General features: G+C 35.4%; 1 protein-coding gene across 1 annotated transcript in view; it reads right to left on the bottom strand.

Annotated features, from left to right (window-relative positions):
* Positions 1-20370, bottom strand: part of ABCD2 (ATP binding cassette subfamily D member 2) — a 55707-nt gene that overhangs the window by 5083 nt on the left and 30254 nt on the right. The window contains exons 7-9 of the mRNA XM_058558511.1: positions 14613-14758; positions 10031-10115; positions 3581-3706 (exon numbers count right to left, since the gene is read on the bottom strand). Of these exons, the coding sequence (XP_058414494.1) occupies positions 3581-3706; positions 10031-10115; positions 14613-14758 (357 nt within the window). The remainder of the gene's footprint in view (positions 1-3580; positions 3707-10030; positions 10116-14612; positions 14759-20370) is intronic.

Genomic DNA, 20370 nt, shown 5'->3' with positions numbered 1-20370 from the left:
TTTCACGACCTGAGATTCAAAGGTGTGTTCTATATCGTGGGCTAAAATAATATTTCAGGGTTTACTTTAGTCAGAGGAATTTAAAAGAAACTACTATACTAACTGAGGCTCACTGGAAATAATCTGCAGACTTCCTGTGCAAATAAGGTAAAGCATAGGAAAGTGGTAATTATAGAGCTATAATTCCACCCAGGAATCAAATAATTTAATAAGCTTCTGTAATTTTTGACCTCTTCAGATACTGGTATTGATTTTAATCTCTACAACCAACAATTACCCATTTGTTGTTATGGTGAAAAATATAATATAGCCATTCTCTCTTCTGAAATCTTTTCAAGGAAATTAAAAATTTTGTCTAGAGGAAAAGAATAATCAGAAATGATAGATTTCTACAACATAAAATTGTTAAACTACTTCATAAAGCAGAACTAACATAATTTTTAGTTTTATGGGGAAATGTACGGTAGGTAGCTGTAATTAAAAACATTTTTCTTGTAAAAAGGTATAAAATTACAGATTTTGTTATTTGCTTAAAAAATTACTTGTCCACTATACACCTATTAGAATAGCCAAAATCCAGAACACTGACAACACCAAATGCCGGTGAGGCTGTGGAGCAACAGGGACTTTAAACCATTGCTGGTGGGAATACAAAATGGTGCAGCCACTTTGACAGTTTTGCAGTTTCTTACAAAACTGAATATACTCTTACCATACCATCTAGCAATTGCACTCCTTGATATTTACCCAAATGAGTTGAGAAAACTCATATCCACACAAAAACCTGCATATGAATGTTTATAGCAGCTTTATTCATAATTGCCAAAACTTGGTAGCAACCAAGACGTCCTTCAGTAGGTGAATGGATAAATAAACTGTGTGCATCCAAACAATGGAATATTATTCAGTGCTAAAAAGAAAGGAGCTATCAAGTCATGAAAAGACATGGAGGAAACTTAAATGAATATACTAAGTGAAAAAAGCCAATTGGAAAAAGCTACATACTGTATTATTCTCGCTATATGACATTCTGGAACAGGCAAAACTATGGAGACATTAAAGATCAGCGGTTTCTAGTGGTTGGGGGAAGAGAGGGATGAATAGGCAGCACACAGAGGACTTTTAGAGCAGTGAAAATACTCCGTACAATACAATAATGGTGGATACAAGTAATTATAAATTTGTCCAAACCCATAGAACGTACAACAAAAAGTGAATCCTAATGTAAACTATGGGCTTTGGGTGATAACGATGTGTCAATATAGGTTCATGAATTGTAACAAATGTACCACTCTGGTGGGGGATGTTGATAATGGGAGAGGTGATGCATGTGTGGGGACAGAGAGGTTATGGGATATTTCTCTACCTTCCTCTCGTTATTGCTATGAACCTAAAACTGCTCTAAAAAAATAAAGTCTTAAAAACAACAACAACAACAGAAACCTATTTGTTCCTTCAACTGACAAAAAAATGGCTGAACATGCTTCCAATGCCTCTTTAGGCTACTTGAATAAGGAACTGAATGACAGGATAGCATAATAAATCCATTGATAGAGGTTAGAAAAACACCAGGACTAAGAGAGAACTCCATGTTATCTGAACACGTGGTCAATGAAGAAGCATATCCGGAAATGACAAGTCCATACCAGAAACAGCTCAAGAGTTCTGCTGGCCTGGTTCTACGTCATCCCTGATTCAGAGGATATACAGGCAAACGTCTTAATTATCTTAAAGATCCAGTTCCTACTGGTTCTCTCCAGGAAAAAGTCAGAGGAATCACTCATTGACATGGACTCTAACTCATCCTGGACTAGATCCAGATTGCCTCTGGGGAGATTAGCAAATCAGGGTTCTTTCACTCCAGATGCCAATTAATTCTTAACGACTGAGAGACAAACCACAAAGTTCCATAGAAAGGATCACTTAATGAAATGCTCTATTTTCAGGTCAACTCTCTGGGGAAAAAAATTACCAAAAATCTGAATGTTTAAATAAAGTATGAAAATAGATTATTATCTTCTCAATAGAAGTAGAATTCGGAGTCAAAGAACTTGGAACAATAAAAGCCTGATCTGAACTGAGTACTCAGTTTACTCACAATTTTATTTATTTATTTATTTTTTTTTTTTAAAAGCATTCTCTTTATTTTTTTTTTATTTTTATTTATTTATTTATTTTTTTGAGGAAGATCAGCCCTGAGCTAACATCCATGCTAATCCTCCTGTTTTTGCTGAGGAAGACCGGCTCTGAGCTAACATCTATTGCCAATCCTCCTCCTTTTTTTCCCCAAAGCCCCAGTAGATAGTTGTATGTCATAGTCGCACATCCTTCTAGTTGCTGTATGTGGGACGTGGCCTCAGCATGGCCAGAGAAGCGGTGCGTCAGTGCATGCCCCGGATCCGAACCCCGGGCCGCCAGTAGTGTAGCGCGTGCACTTAACTGCTAAGCCACAGGGCCGGCCCCCTACTCACACTTTTAAAGTAAACATTCTCTATAAGGTGAAACATCTAGAAGGGCTTCAAGGATTAACTCAAATAAAGCTTGCCACTTAGTCTAGGTTTGAAGTTAGGTACATGATGACAGCTTTGGCATAGAATGTGATCAGCCACCTGCTACAGAATGCTCCAGCCAGAGACAGAGGAGTCTTGCCCGTCCCTTGGCAAATAGGAGGTCAAAGCATATAGAGTCCACTGCAGTTACTAATATGTCAAAAGAAAAGATTTTGATTGATGAAACAGAAATGCAAAAGCAGACAGTGGAATGTAGTGTGAATGAAAAGTGTTTTTATGGTTTATGCCTGAGGTACGTTTTGAGTTCCTTATAAAAGTAGAGCTGTATACTATTGTATAGAGGGTGTGATCATGGTAAGTTACCTTTCTCATTTTGCTAGTTCTCCGTTTCTTCATCTGTAAAATGGGAAAAATTAGACTACCTCTACCCTATAGGGTTGTTAGGAGGCTTGAGTAAAATGAGCCTGGACAGAATAGGTGCTGAATCTGCATTAGCAACTATTATGAAAATGATGAGTCAATGGAAAAGTTAGAGGAATGGTAAAAATGGTTTCACTGTTTTTTAAAAAGGGGAAATCCCACATGGTTTTATGAGATATTATTTATAAAATATTTTTGTTCATTTTTCCTTAAAACAAAACCCAAAAAAAGCATTTTTTTCTGTGTTTTCCCCACCTTAATCATTTGGAGAAATATCAAGTTGTGGTATTTTTTTTCTGGATTTTGAAGAAAGGACTAAAAAGATGACGTAAAACTATATAAATATATTTTTCCCAGGAAAATATTTTTCCCAGGACACGTTATGGAAACATGAATATTTTCAGTTAAAAAAATCACTGGATTTTACTACTTCTTTTCAGAATTATTGGAATGTGATGATAGTTTTCAAATAGCACATTAATGTTATGTTAAGTTTGGGGTATCTAAACTACTAGTGTGCAATTTAACAAAAGTACAACTAGAGAATAAATGAAACCTCCTATGCTCTATAGTGAAAAGTTTAGCAAAGTTATTCTTTAAGAAATATAAAGAAAAATCATCTATCGCAAATTAGCATTGGGAACACTTACCAAAGAGAAGGCCTGTGTGTTATAGACAGTAAGGAAATTCCGGCCCCTTTTGCAGCCTGAAATATCTTTCCTTCCACATCAATGCTGACAGCACTGGTACATTCATCCAGCAATGCATATTTTGGTCTTGAAAAAAATAAACACACATAAATCAATGATTTTCCTATTTAAATTATAAATCTTTATTTGGACAATACAAGTGGTGATATTAACAACTTGAAAGGAGCAAAAGAGTACATGACATTATTCAAGGTGATAAAGGATAAAGCAAAAGAGCAGTCATCCCCTTCTCTTTGGACTAGAATATCATACACCTTTTAAATTTTAAATAGATTTTCTGATACCTGCTCACAATACAGTAGGCTTTATTGTTGTGCAGATGAGTGAATCAGAAAGATGAGGCACAGGAAAGATGAGGCAGGTCACTGAGTACATTTTCCTGCAGAAGGCAGGTTCATCCCTGGTGACAAGGTTGTGACTAACTACATGAAAAATACATTACAGTAGCTAATTATCAAATAGACCACAGCCTTGTTAGCAAAGATTTACTGAGAAGATAATTTTATCAACAACGTGAATACCTAATCACTATTAATGGAATTTCGTTGCTACAAGACTCTACTAAAGTAAGTATGACTAATCTGACAAATTTAGAGTAGGCATTTAACCTGGTAACATTGAGACCATGCTTCACAATCACATTCTTAGGGCAAAAAAATCAGTAAATGTTTTTCTGATCGCACTCAACCGTTTTTTTTTTTTCTAGCTCAGTTTTTACTCTGGAAATGACTGTCTACTACTATCAGGGCACCTATCACTTGCCGCCATTTCCTTCTGTTTATTCTCTTCCTTTCATCTTACCTCCCTGCTGTTACCTTTCTTTTTCTTTTCCCTGTCTTCTTTCAAGTCTGTCTTATATATTGGGTCCTCAGCAGCATGACTTAGCTTTGTGAATGGGGCCAAAGGTCAACGCATGCACTGTCATTTATTATTCGTTTCAGGGTTGAGAATCAGTATCAAGTATTTACCAGGACAATTTCCTCCATGAAGATATTCTGATTTTTAAAATAAATGACAATGAAAAGATAAAAATTGAAACCAGTAATAATTTCTTATTCAGCACAAATAATTATTTAGCACTGTAAATTGTTTTTCTATGATAGATTTGCTTATTAATGGGATCCTGTTACCTATTCTAGGGGGGAAGTCAAAGCTAATAGATACAGGAGTCAAAGGAAACTTTAACGTCCATTTGACTTTACAACTGCTCTCCATGCAAAGAATTAAAAGATCACTGTAGGTTCCGCATGACATCAACAGAAGTGGTTTTGCTGGTTGGCTTTGGGTTACTATTCTGGTTTAAGCATTAAGCATTACGTCTTTGTCTCAGAGTTGATCATTGTTTTGTGGATGATTTTTTTTTAAGTGGAAAAGAGGGAGAAGAAAAGGAAGTATAAAAGAGAGAGGATTGGGGTAAATTTTTCTTTTTTGGGAAATCTCTTTCTAGTAATTACATTAATGTGTCTTATTTTTCAGAGTGCTTTGAGCTAAACAGAGAAGAGATGCCATTTTAGAATTAGAAAAAAAGTATATCTATTACATTCTGTTGTCATAGCAACCCCTAGTCTACCAGACGTAAGACAGATCGCACACTTTCGTTTCCTTGGCAGGACTGGTGTGTGTGTGTGTGTGTGTGTGTGTGTGTGTGTGTGTCTGTGTACTTAACTATATTAAGCAATAGCTGAATCTGGAACTGATATAACTAAGCAAAACATTAGATAATATTGTTTCTCAGATTTTCCTTTCTTTTTCTTTTGGTGTATTATTAGAAGAGTGAGCCTTGCGAAGGATCTAATCTATCCCTCTTAACACCGGACTTTTCTGATCATTCTTTAAACATTAAGATCCTCTCCAAAAGAGTATACTATTGTCATACTTAATACTCTCTGCCAAAGTTCTCCGTTTTGGGTAGCTCAAGTCTTTCACATTACAGTTCAAATCTTGTTATTAATCCTTTGATGACGAGGGGATGCAGAATCTCACTGTTATACTTTTCCTTCACTGGATTTAATATTTCTATTTCATTTTATTTTTTCTTAGTAGATTCTACTTTTCAACAACGTGCTCATTTTCACTAATCTTCCTAAGAATCACAAAATTTTCTTTCCGCTGATATGCTTGTAACTTGGTCTTTATTCAGTCTCACATTATACCCAAACTTGTATATATTTTAGATACATAAGTATCAACTATTTATTTCAAGTTACAGGTACTTGAAATCTCTTTGGGTTGGCATCTTTATTAATGCCTCTTGCTCTTTATTACAGGGTTTATTTTATTAACACACTGACAACAGTGAGAAATTTATGGTCACATTTTACATTCTACCATATTACATTTCACCAACTATGCTGGTGATCATATTACTGAATATGTATGGACAAGGCTCAAACCGATTCACGGTGATAGTGGGTAACAGCTGGTCATAAATGTCAAACTGTAAAATTTACTCTTGAATCTAACCACATCATCTGAGAAAGGGGCATTCCAAAATACAATTCACTAAAAATTCTGAGTTAGCAAATTTTGGTTCATATTTTTTTAGCTTGCCATATTCTTGTACTAACCACGTACACTATTACAAATACAACATTATTAACACAATAATTTTCTCATTAAAAAACTCCAGCTGGGGGCTGGCCTCGTGGCATAGCGGTTAAGTTGGGCATGTTCTGCTTCAGCCGCCTGGTTTTGTGGGTTAGGATCCCAGGCGTGGACCTACAGCACTTGTCAGCCACGCTGTGGTGGCAACCCACATATAATGTAGACGCAGATTGGCACAGATGTTAGCTCAGGGCTAATCTTCTTCAAGAAAAAAAAAAAGCGAGGAAGACTGGCAACAGATGACTAATCTTCCTCAGCCAAAAAAAAAAAAAAACCTCCAGCTAGACACAAAAATAATACATATTGTATGATTTAATTTATGTGAAGTTGTAGAACAGAAAGAAATAATTTATGGTGATAGAAATCAAGACAGAAATTGTCCATGGGGAATTTGACTAGAAAGGGGCATGAGGGAATTTCTAGGGTGACAGGAACATTTTCTATCTTAATTGAGGTGTTGGTTACACAATGTATATACATTTATCAAAAGTCATTCACTTGTTGGGCCAGCCCCAGTGGCCTAGTGGCTAAGTTCAGCACGCTCTGCTTTGGTGGCCCAGGTTCAGTGCCTAGGCATGGACCTGCTCTACTTGTCTGTCAGTGGCCATGCTGTGGCAGTGGCTCACATATGAAAAGAGGAAGATTGGCACAGATGTTAGCTCAGGCAAATGTTTCTCAGCAAAAAAAAAAGTCATTGACTTGTATTCTTAAGGTCTGTGCATTTGGTACATAAATTTTCCAATATAATGATAAATTATGGCTAGCTATTACGTAATATACATAACAGCAAACAAAATAAAAAGAGGGATACAAATTGTAATATACTTTATGAAAATAGTTTAAAAAAATCAAGATAGCCAACTTTTGTGTACCAACAAGACTGAGAAGACACTATCCCAAAATTTTAAGTATTATAGGTAATGAGATAACAGATCTTTTCTTGTTTTTACTTATCTAAAGTTTCTACTTTTATGAAATGAACATATTTTAAAAAGTTGTTTAAATGATACATTCTTTTTTCAATGATAAATATTATATGTTATTTCTTATCAAAAAGGCTGTACCTAAATATAATCAAGATTTTACCTCTAATTTCCAGTTTACAGGAAAAATAGGAGATTGAGGACGGTGGTAAAGGACCCCATGGGGAAGCAAGCAGATAAATCTAGAATGTGTAACATTGTTATAGAGCTGGTTTCTTTAACAAGTCAGTGGCATAAAAGATGGAGGGGAGAAGAGGGACAGGGAGGAGCAGAGACTCTTTAGATTAAAAAATAATTAAGAGATATAATACAAGAGCCAGCCCGGTGGTATAGCGGTTAAGTGCACACACTCCACTTCGGTGGCCCGGGGTTCACAGGTTCAGATCCTTGGCGTGCACTGATGCACGGCTTGTCAAACCATGCCGTGGCAGCATCTCATATAAAGTACAGGAAGATGGGCACAGATGTTATCCCAGGGCCAATCTTCCTCACACACACAAAAAAGATATATAATACTAAAATTCAATATGTAAACATGTTTAGGTCTTGGTTTTTTGGGTTTTTTTTTTAAATTTTATTTATTTATTTATTTATTCCCCCAAAGCCCCAGTAGATAGTTGTATGTCATAGTTGCACATCCTTTTAGTCGCTGTATGTGGGACGCGGCCTCAGCATGGCCAGAGAAGCGGTGCATCCGTGCGCACCCAGGATCCGAACCCGGGCCACCAGCAGCGGAAGGAGTGCACTTAACCGCTAAGCCATGGCGCCGGCCCTAGATCTTGGTTTGAACAAACCAAGTATAAAAAGATATTTTTGAGATAATCAGGGAAACTTTGAATATGAACTAGATATTAGATGACTGTAAATAATTATTATCAATTTTATTACGTATGATTATAGTATGTTATTATGCAAGAAAATATCCTAATATTTCAGAGATTGATGCCAAAGTTTTCAAGGAAAAAATTCCATGATGTTTGGGATTTGCTTTAAAATGCTTCAAAAATAAAAAAAAAGAATAGATAAATCAAGTGTGGTAAAATGTTAGACTTGTTGAATCAGTGTGATGAGAATATGGGGTTCACCTTACAATTTTCTCTTCTTTGATGAAGTTTTAATGTTTTTTCCATAATAAAATGTTTTTTAAAAAAGTTATAGGGGGCTGGCCCAGTGGCGTAGCAGTTAAGTTCAGTCATTCTGCTTTGGCGGCCCGAGGTTAGCCGGTTCGGATCCTGGGCGAGGACCTACTCATGGCTCATCAAGCCAGCTGAGGCGGCATCCCACATAGAAGAGCTACAACTCTACAACTATGATGTACACCTATGTACTGGGCCTTTGGGGAGAAAAAAGAAAAAAAAGAAAAAGAGGAAGATAGGCAACAGATGTTAGTGCAGGGCCAATCTTCCTCAAAAAAGGAAAAAAACAACTTTGCACAGATTGCAATTTAAAAAAAAAAAATTTATAGCCAACTAGTTGCTAAGTATGGGCCAACTAGTTGCTAAGTGTTTAATGAGGCTCACTTAATATATATTTTTTGCTCTTTTTATCAGCTTTTCAATGTTCTCTACAAAAGTATTACTGCTTCTACTGCAAGTCCTTCAAGAGTATTGCATCTGCCCCAGCTTATGGCCCATTCAGGCATTCATGCAAGTGACTCTTGGTCCTTTTTGCGCAAGATATAAGTATTACAATGAGTAACACATTTCCCAATAACCTCCTTCCCTGCGTACAACTCAGGTTCTCATCGCCAGAGGTCTAAGATAAAGAAAAGAGATTTCTTTTTCAGAGGAGAATAGGACAAATAAGAGGAACAAATCAGAATTGCTTTAATATTTCTTTCCAGTGTCTTGTGCTTGGTATCCTTGAACTCAAAAGCTATGAAGCTGGTTGCAAAGAGAAAAGTTTTATCGAGAGAAATTATTTCCTGCGTCTCTATTTTTCTGAGTCCATTAAGACCTATGCTGGCTTTTTCCATTGGATATGCCTCTGCTTTTCAAGGAAGAGAGCATTACTAAGCTTAATAGGCTACTGAGTGGTTGAAAAGTTAATTTAGTTTGAATTTAATAATTTAATTTGGAAGTATTACTGAATGCCTACCTACTGAACTCACAACAGTATAATAGTGGTTATATATTCACATTTTAAAATCAGTAATAATCCTACTTTCAGATTTAAGATACATAAAAATTTAATTTTGTCATCCAACATTACTCAACATAAAAGAAATTAATAAAATACTTGGAGATTTCTGTCATACAAAAAAAAACAACTTAAGAAACTTAAAAATGTAAATTCTAAGCATTAGTTTTTCAGTAAGATATCTTTAAACTAAAGATGAGGTTTTTTGGTTACAACAATGGAATAGTAGTTACCTGAGTATAGCACACTTTTATTGTTAGTGCCGTTGAGTCGATTCCAACTCCTAGCAACCCTGCGTACAACAGTGGGGAATCCTGCCTGGTCTTTTTGCGCCATCCTCTCACCTTCCAGCACTATATCAGACAACACTCCACTGCTGTTCACAGGGTTTTCATGGCCAGTTTTTTCAGAACTGAGTGGCCAGGTCCTTCTTCCTAATCTGTCTTGGTCTGGAAGCTCCACTGAAACCTGTCCACCATGGGTGACCCTGCTGGTATTTGAAATACCAGTGGCGTAGCTTTCAGCATCACGGCAACATGCAGCTGCCACAGTATGACAACCGACAGATGGGTGGTGTAGGTCCCTGACCAAGAACTCGGGCTGCCGCGGTGAGAGTGCCGAATCTTAACCACCAGACCATGAGGGCTGGCTAAAGCATACTTACCTATGATAAAACATGCGAGCCATGCCCATTCTTTGCTTTTCTCCTCCTGATAGGACATCTTTCCAGTCCATAACAGCATCCCATCCTAAAAAAAAAAAAATGTACAAAGCATTTTTTTAATTGTTACTGTTTTTACTCCAGACAAGTGATTCCTGGCAGGTTTAATTTATTAACACAAAGAACATGACATTTTACAGAACATATGCTTGGATAACTAGAAAGCCTCATGTATAAGCGTTTTGTTTTAGATTTTATATTTTTTAATGGTAATAATTCCTGATACTGACAAAACATCTAAGAATTTTAAATACTGACACTTTTAAAATTTATTTGTTTCTGAATATCTACAAAAAGGTGGTATACTTTTACTTATTTTGGAGGGTGGTAGGAGAAAAGATCAACAAGTTTGCATAGGCCTATTGCAAAGTCTACAAAGGGTATGACAGTAACTAACTTAAATGCCTCCCATGTGCCTGGGCACTTTATATGAATTTTCTCACTATATATTCACAACCTTATGAGCTAGATATTACTAGTTGCATTTTATAAGTGGGTAAACTAAAATTCCTAGAGTAACTGACATGTCTAAGTTCACACAGCTAGACATCAGAACTAGGATTTATATGTAGGTCTGTCTTCACACTTTTATAGTTTATCTATGCCATCTCTTACATCTTTTTTTTTTTTTTAATAATTTTATTTATTTATTTATTTATTTTTCCCCAAAGCCCCAGTAGATAGTTGTATGTCATAGTTGCACATCCTTCTAGTTGCTGTATGTGGGACGCGGCCTCAGCATGGCCGGAGAAGCGGTGCGTGGGTGCGCGCCCGGGGTCCGGACCCGGGCAGCCAGCAGCGGAGGGCCGCACTTAACCGCTAAGCCACGGGGCTGGCCCATCTTACAACATCTTAACCACTGACTTTCTGTTGGATATTTATTCAAAAAGCAAGGCCTCTCTTCTTAAAAAATAGGTTAGATCTATACATACTGATATAGAAATGTACTCAGAATATTTTTATATGAAAAACCACGTTGCAGAATTGTGTGTGTGCTTATATATTGTGTGTAGCCTATATATCAGATTTATACACACACATATATGTATACATAAATTATGATTGCATTTCTATAAACACACACATACACACACCTTATGGAATGAAATTATGAGACTTTTACTTTCGAAGTTACACATTTTTATAATATTTGAAAATTTTTTGATTTATTATTGTTATGGCTTATCTTAACTTTGTAATAAGAAAAAAAATTCACTTAAAAACAAAACCATGGGGCCTATTAGAAAGATAGCCATATCAAATATTTTTCTGAGGTGGGAATATCAGAAAACAGAGCACGCAAAGCCTCATTTTCTTTTTTTTTTTAAAGATGCTTTTTTTTTTATTAGCTCCATTTATTTATTTATTTATTTATTTATTTATTTATTTATTGTGAGGAGATCAGCCCTTCCTCCTCTTTTTTTGCTGAGGAAGACTGGCCCTGGGCTAACATCCATGCCCATCTTCCTCCACCCTATGTGGGACGCCACCACAGCATGGCTTGCCAAGCGGTAGCATCGGTGCGCGCCCGGGATCCGAACCAGAGAACGCCGGGTGCTGCAGTGGAGCTCGCGCACTCAACCACTTGCGCCACCGGGCCGGCCCAAAGCCTCATTTTCAAAGAGGAAAACGACTGCCAAAACTTGACACACACACTTAGGATAACATTTCCAAATCCCAAGTATTAAAGGCTTAATTTTCCCATTTGGAAAAAAAATCCAGGCTCTTTGCCCTCTTCTTTCTCCCTCAGATGAATTTTCACCTTTATTAAAATTTCTAAATAAACTTGGCCAAAGGGAAAGAAAATATGAAGTAGAGTCTTCATTGTTTTTGTGCACTAGATCGAAAAGGAGATTTTCCCTATTTCCCAATGATAATCCCCAGTGGAGACCACTGTTCATGTTCTTGGGTAAACATCCAGGAATTTTCTATTTAAAAATATATCCTTATAATTTTATAGTAGGAAAAAAAATTTCAAAACGCCGTTTGATTTCTTCTAGTGAAAACTGTTGAAATAAAATTTTCTCTGTGACTGAATTTTACAGCATTTATGAAACATAAGTGAGGATTTGAAAAATAGGTTCAGATTGCTACACAGTGGAGAAATATTCTGGGCTTAGAATTTTTTTTGCCCCCGCCAATGGAGAAGGTATAAGAGAAAAGTATTTAGGTCAAGGGAAACCCTGGCTTTACATATTTAAGTAAATCATGTTCCACTAAACCCACAAGTTTTAGTAGGCAGTATTGCTTGATCACAGAACACACAGATCAGAATTCTGAGTCATAATATTACCTCTGATGGTGATTTAGTGAGTTTAGGCCAGCTAAGAAGAGAATGGTTTTCCTGCTTCATAGAGACATACAAACTGCTTTAGTTCATGTCTATTTGTTAACACTTCTACTCCTTTCTATTTCATAACCTCTTTGATGGAATGAAATATAATTTTTAATTCTATCTTTTACTAAAGCAAAGCACTTCTCTAAGCAAAATATTAGATAGTCTAAATAGAATTTCAGTAGGATTCTTCCAAAGTAAGTGATGTCCTCGCAAATTTAAGTGCTTTCCTGCTTCACTTAAAAAGATGTTTTAGGGCTGCCCTAGTGGTGCAGTGGTTAAGTTTGTACACTCCACTTTGGTGGCTATGGGGTTCGTGGGTTTAGATCCTGGGTGCAGACCTATGCACCACTCATCAAGCTGTGCTGTAGCGGCATCCCACATACAAAACATAGAGGAAGATTGGCACAGATGTTAGCTCAGCAACAATCTTCCTCAAGCAAAAAGAGGAAGAATGGCAACAGATGTTAGCTCAGCGCCAATCTTCCTCACACACACACAAAAAAGTTTCATGGTTTAAGGATTAAGCAAGTAAAGCAGGTTTCCTTGGAATTTTTTTTAATGTGTAAGGATATGACAATTATTATTAGTGTCTAAGAAGCTAGGGATAGCATAGCACAGTGGCACAGCCTACTAGAAAACATTGATTTTCAAGGCAGATCTGTGTTTAAATCTCGGTCCACCATTTGCTGTAGGCCCCTGAGGAAGTTAAAAAACTTCTGAATTTCATCTGTTAAAAGAGGTTAGGAAAACCCACATAATTGGGCAATTATAAATATTAAATAAGATGACAATGTAAATTGCTTAACTTGTTATATTCTGCATAGTAAGTACTCAATAAATCATAACAATTACTATTATCTTATTAAGGTTGGAACATTCTTAAAAACAGTTCAAGAACTTCTTGATGACTTCTAAAAGAATAGAATATCCAATATTCATTATAAATTTCTATTTGGATTATTGGATTTCAAACTTATTCAAAATAACCTACCCAAGATTAAAGAGCAGCATTTAATCTGCCACAGTGTTTTAAAACTGGGAAGGAGTTGAACATATGAAAAAAATAGAAAACCTGCTTTCTATATTTATAGAATTTATGAATTACGATATTACAAACACCATAAAAATAAATATAATAATACCTCTCTTGCCTGCCTCATTTGCTTATTGTAAGGATCAAATGGAATAATATATGTGAAATTTCTATGTAAAATATCAAGTACCATCACACAAAGTGTATCATAGCATCAATATTACAACTAGTAATTTTACCATTAGCTACTAATTCTTGTGCATTTACAATGTGCCACTGTTCTAAATGCTTTATATAGAGTTTTATTTAATCTTCACAGAATCTTTATAAGGTAGATACTTGTCCTCATTTTACAGCTGAAGATACAGAAAGCAGTGCTAATTAAGATTTGATTCCAAGAACTCTGACTTCAAAGCGCACATTCTTAATCACTGTGCTACTCTGCTTCTTCTGATAAGGTACATGGTCTAGGAAATGGAACCTAAAAAGCATGCAAAATTAAACCTAGAATTCTAGCTTGTTATTTTAGTAGTTTTTCTAGGCTATCATGTTATATGTTATCACGTTATTTGAAAGTATAACTATTAGAAAGTAATTCTTTTTTAAAGCTCATATGAATAACCATTATTCCTACTCTTTCAAAAATGTCTTATGCTGAAAAAACCACAGTACAGAACTTTCTATATTTTATCTAATTCTCTATGTGCTGCTCGAGAGAGAAAAAAATGTATTGGTAAGACTGTGGGTCTGAAAAGAAAAAAGAAGTTCTGTGATACGTGACACCTTCTTCTCAAATTAAGTTTAATGTAAGCTGAGCGCTTGACAGGAGAATATTTCTGTCACGAACTTTACATACATCTAAATTGACAATGGCCTCAGGGACACTTGTACATTCAAATATGAAAAGAAAAAGTCTGTTTTCAAATGCTAGCAGCAGACTTAATAAAAAGCCTAGTGTGCTGCAGGAGATATAACACAAGCAGAAAAAAGAATGTCAATAACGGAAAAGCAATAAAAGCTGTAAACTCCATCTTTACTTGTGTGCTAACGTTCCAACGACAGCATATATTCAAATTAAACCACTGTCTATTTACCCAAGTTTATTTTTAAAAACAAAGTTAAATGCATTAAAAAAAAAGAATAATAGACTTTACCTCCTTCTCTTTGAACTATGTGATAGAGGTGGACATTGTGTAGAATACATTCCAGATCGTGGTCTGTGTAGCCTTTATCATGCATGTCATCCACTGAATCAGGATAAATGACTTGATCCCGAAGACTTCCAAGAGACATGTATGGCCTGTAAAACACCAAACACACGAGAATCCTAGTACAAAGTCATTTTAGTTTACTCCATGTAACATCCTGGTGACCTAAAAACTTTAGAGCAGACTTTAAACACCATATTTCCAGGATTATATTTATTACCTGGTGATGAATATTTCTCTCTCAGGCATGACAGGAAAATACAGTTATGTTCATTTAAAAATTTATTGATACATAGCCACAAAAATGTTTCTACAAGAAATAGTTGGTTATTTTCAGCACAGAAATACATAATTGTTTTATTGTATTTTATAAACATTGCATCTGTATTTTACCTGAAATTATTTGGGTTAAAAATGATAAAATTTTAGGTTTTGACCCAGCAATGTGAACAAAAATGTTTTTTTTTTAAAAAAATGCCATTCATAGAAAGAGAAATGCAAATTAAAACTACACTGAGTTTTTTACTTATCAGATTGGCAAAAGTTCAGAAGCTTGACAATTCACTCACCTGGCAAGTCTATGGAGAAACAGGTACTCTTATACAATGGTGAAAATGCAAAATGGTACAATCTTTTGGAAGGGATTTGTCAAACCAACGTATCATTTGGTCTTTGACCCACTTCTAGGAATTTTCTCTGAAGATATACTTCCAAAAATACCACCACCAATAAAAAAAGTGCGTTAAGGTTATCCATTGCAGCATTATTTGTAATTGCATAATATTGAAAACAACCTAAATCCCCATATAAAGGAGATTGACTGAATAAACTATAGTATCTGCACTATGCAGCTGTAAAAGAGGACGTGGAAGATGTCTTTGAATTGATATAGAGTGATTTCCATAATATATTGTTAAGTTGAAAAGCAAAGTGCAAAAGTAGATGTATAGCAGGGTTTCTTCACAGCCACATTATGGATTGAATCAGATAATTCTTTGTTGTTGAGGGCTATCCTTTGTACTGCAGGATGTTGAGCAGCATACCTGATCTCTATCCACTAGATGCTAGTAGCATCCACTACAGTAGTGACCCCCCCCGCCAAAAAAGTCTTCAGATATTGAGCCCTAGGAGACAAAATCATCCCCATTTGAGACTACTCATACACAGTATCCTACCTTTATGTAAAGTGAAAGCAAAATAAGAAAATATACATGTATCTGCTTATATTTATAAAAGGAAACACAGGGAAGGTAAATCAGGAACTAATGAAATCAGTTACCTACAGGAGATGGCAGGAACAAGGCAGAATGAATAGGGGAGGGAGTGACCTCTCTAAGTATCCTTTCTCAATAGTTTTTACTTTTAGAATCATGTTAAAGTGTTATTATTCAAAAAATAAAATAAAATTAGACTAATAAGGATGAAAGAAGAAACCCTAAAATTGAATACAAACAGAAACAAATGAACCGAATAGTGGATAACATAACTACACAGACGGGGGAGGAGGAACTGATCCAAGTAACTTTTGAACTTGGCTACATTATTTCAGTTGAAGACAAAAACGACCACAAAGGGGGCTGGCCCGGTGCCCCAGCGGTTAAGTGTGCGTACTCTGCTGTGGCGGCCCGGGGTTCGCAGGTTCGGATCCCAGGTGCACACCAACACACCCCTTGTCAAGCCATGCTGTGGCGGCATCTCATATAAAGTGGAGAAAGGTGGGCACGGATGTTAGGCCAGGGCCAGTCTTTCTCAGCAAAAAGAGGAAGACTGGCATTGGATGTTAGCTCAGGGCTAATCTTCCTCACCAAAAAAACCAAAACAAAACAAAACAAACGACCACAAAGAAACCTTGAACCTTATTTGGCAAGTTTCTTGTAGGTAATGATACAGGTGTAGCAATTCTGAAACTGTTGTGTTATAGGATTGACCAAATAAGTAAACATTTTGGTAATGTTAGGAGCTAGGGTTCTCACTGTGAAAGCAAGATACAAACATGGGATGTGGGAAGGCAAGGAAAAAAACTGTAATATTTAATTTGAACTAGAGTATCGGTTTGAATTTATGATCTTTTCTTTAATGAAAAATCTATTTCCTAGCTCTGTCTACATTTGGTGCATCCTGATATTATCCTTTGAGAAGGACATAACATCATTTAGGCAGTATAGTGGGTTGAATCGTGGACCCAAAAAGATATGTGCAAGTCCTAATCCCTGGTACCTGTGAATGTGACCTTATTTGGAAAAAGGGTCTTTGCAGATGTAATGAAGTTAAGGATCTTGAGATGAGATCATCCTGGATTACCAGATGGGCCCTAAATCCAATAAATGCCATTGTAAGAAGACGAGAAACACAGGGAAGAAAGTCGTGTGAAGATGCAGGCAGATACTGGAGTTATGCTGTCACAGGCTGAGGAACTCCTGGGACCACCAGAAGCTGGAAGAGATAAGAAAAGATTCTCCCCTACAGCTTGCAGAGGAGGGTGGCCCTGCTGACACCTTGATTTTGGACTCTCAGCCTCCAGAACTGTGAAAATAAATTTCTTTTGTTTTAAACCACCAAGTTTTTGGTTACACCAGCTCTTGGAAACTAATACAGGTAATGTTCTTGCAAAAAGTGGGTAACCTAAATCATATTAGGAGGAAACTATCAGACAAACCCAAATTGAGGAACTTTCTTTAAAAAAAACAATAACAATTCTGCACTCTTTACAAATATCAATGTCATAAAAAACAAAGAAAGGCTGAGAAACTCTTTCAGATTAAAAGAAACTACAGTGACATGGCAACTAAAATGCAACGTATGATGCTGGATAGGGAAAAACAAATTACTGTAAAGAACAGTATTATGACAATTGGCAAAATTTGGATATGGAAAGTATGTTTAGGTAACAAAGTGATGCTAGTTCCAACTTAATGTAAATTGGAAGCATAGATATCCTACTGCCTTGGCAAAAACCCCAGATACAATTTGATCCACAGAACAGCCATGACACAATACAAAACAATGATTAAAATACATCTGAACATTCATTTCACAAGTGTTTCTACAGGATTCTACCATAAGACTTGATTAACTGGAAATATTTGATGAAATCATATTTTATATTCACGTTTCAGGAAAGATAGAGTCATGATTGTGATAGGGGCTTTGGAAACAGTTCTGGGCTGGAATCCTGATCTCACCATTTATACTAGCAATATGACCCAAATTCTGAGCTAGAGGTACCTCACTTGTAAAGTAACTTACTTTATTGTGCTTTTTATGAGGACTAAATGAAGCAGAGGGTTTTATAAAGCTTAAATGAAGCTAAGTGGTCAGAACACTTAGTACAGCACAGGCATGTAGTAGGCATTAAATAAACTGTTATGGAAACAAAAAAGTCCATTTCTGCTTAGGCTTAAGTTCACTACCTACGTGAAAAGGCAACATCTTGAAAAAGGGCAGATCCAAAAGAATTTCTATTTAGCCAGTTAAGAGACTCATGGTTTTATATCCCCTAACAAATTTTTATTATTCTCAATATGATTAATAAATAATAAGTACCTAATTATACAGATTTTAGAAATTATCTTCTGTTAAACACTCAAGAAAGTATTTTAAGTTTACTTAAACATACTTCTTTTAGTAACTGTAGCACTAATTATTTCACTGGAGCAATTTATGGGGCCTCAGAGCTATCTAAATGCGTAAGGTTGCCAAATGCTTTCTTTGTAAGAGAAGTTTGGAGGAGCAGAACTTTGTAACTTCTTTAAAAGGCTAATTTAATACTTACAATTTCTTTAGGTCTTTTGAAATCTGTCAGTTCTCGTTGATGAACAGATATGGAAATTTATGGTATAATGGCTTTTAATTATAAGGCAAAGCAAAATAATTAAATTATATTTTTGCAATGCTTAATTTCCTATTGAGCTTATAAATCTAATAAGGCTTTGAATATACACTCTTGCAATTAAAAAAGTCAAAACAAAACAAAGCAAAAAAGAAAACATGGTTTCTAGCTACTAAGTTTTTTAATTCAAGCAGGATGAGATTTAAGTAAAACGCCAAATCATAAACATTTTATGATGTTAAATGATCCACATAATTTGTGTCCACATGCAAATGTGTCCACAAAATTTGTTACTTGAGCTATTATTACTCACAATGATATAATAGAGTATGAAAATTGCTACTTTGAAAATTTATGTGAAGGAAATGATGAAATTATACAAAAATATTTTATAAAATTATATATTCACTAAGGACTCAACAAATATTGCTTTATTAAAATTCCATTTTCTCTCAATTATTGTTTTATGATCATGTGAAATGGTAAAAATGACACATTCTATATGTGTTTAATGAGGTACATAGCAACTAAGGATACTCTATTAGATTTTATTAACATAATTCTTTAAAAATATTATTATAAAGTTAAAATTATCACTGAATGCTCTGGAAAGGCTATATCAAGAAAATTTGGGATAATGTTGAATGTTTTTGAAAGCACAAGGAAATGAAGAACCCTATATCCAATGTTTATATGATTAATTTGCATGTGATCCTTTTTCCAGCTCAAAGGCCTAGAATTTAACATTTTAAGCTAGCTCAAGTTTCTCTAGTCCTACTAAAGTAGTACATAATTGATAAGCACTTAAAGTACCCTTTACTAAACTTTCCTTCTAGATATATAGACCTATTGAGATTATCTTCTAAATATTTCAGGTAGATCAATTACCATGTCCATGTCAGAAAGTTATTAGCTTAGTTGCTCTGGCCCATCAGAAAGGGGATCATGCAACATACCTAGTACAAGCAACAAAAGAAATAGATTGTTTATAATTAATAGCTGTCAAAAAAGAAACACTGGGTAGTTTTAATTTACTTTCTCTAAGTAAAGTCCAGAATCACCTCCATTTGTTGTAGAAAGATACTGGAATAAACCCATAGGCATCACATTATAATTTAAATAATTATCATTATTTAAACAATTATCATAATTGTTTTTCATTGTAATCTGGAATTCCTTCTAATGCATCTATATTTAAAACTGTTAATAATAATAGTAAAATTATTTGAGATCAAATCCATTCCCAGCAATTATGACTTTTTATAGTTATATTACAAATGTCTCAGGGTACTTTTTATTATTATTATTATTTTTTTTTTTAATTTTATTTATTTTATTTTTTTCCCCCAAAGCCCCAGTAGATAGTTGTATGTCATAGCTGCACATCCTTCTAGTTACTGTATGTGGGACATGGCCTCAGCACTGCCGGACAACCGGATCCGAACCTGGGCCGCCAGCAGCCAAGCGCGCGCACTTAACCGCTAAGCCACAGGGCCGGCCCTCAAGGTACTTTTAGAATTTGTATTATACTCCCCACTTTTCTGTGTTAACATTTAAATATCTGACAATTTATTATTGTTTTGGTAAAATGTATGGACATTTATTAGGGTTCATATTCATACACTTTTATATTATTCTCTATTTATATCTTTATTAGAGACAGAAGTAGAAAGAATGAGAAAGCATTGAGAAATGTTAGCTCTGTCTCTGTCTTTATGCTTGGAGCCTCTGGAATAATCACCCAAAATGCTAAATATTTCACTGTCATCTAGAATTTAATTGGGAACTATTGATAAAAATTTCACAGTAATATTAACTGTATTTAAGGCATGAGATGTGTTAAGTTTCAGAATAATGTACAGCTAAGTACTGCTG

Source organism: Diceros bicornis, chromosome 17, assembly GCF_020826845.1.
Source record: "Diceros bicornis minor isolate mBicDic1 chromosome 17, mDicBic1.mat.cur, whole genome shotgun sequence".
Taxonomy (NCBI): Eukaryota; Metazoa; Chordata; class Mammalia; order Perissodactyla; family Rhinocerotidae; genus Diceros; species Diceros bicornis.
Note: the sequence above shows the minus strand (reverse complement) of the source record. Positions and strands in the feature narration are given on the sequence as shown.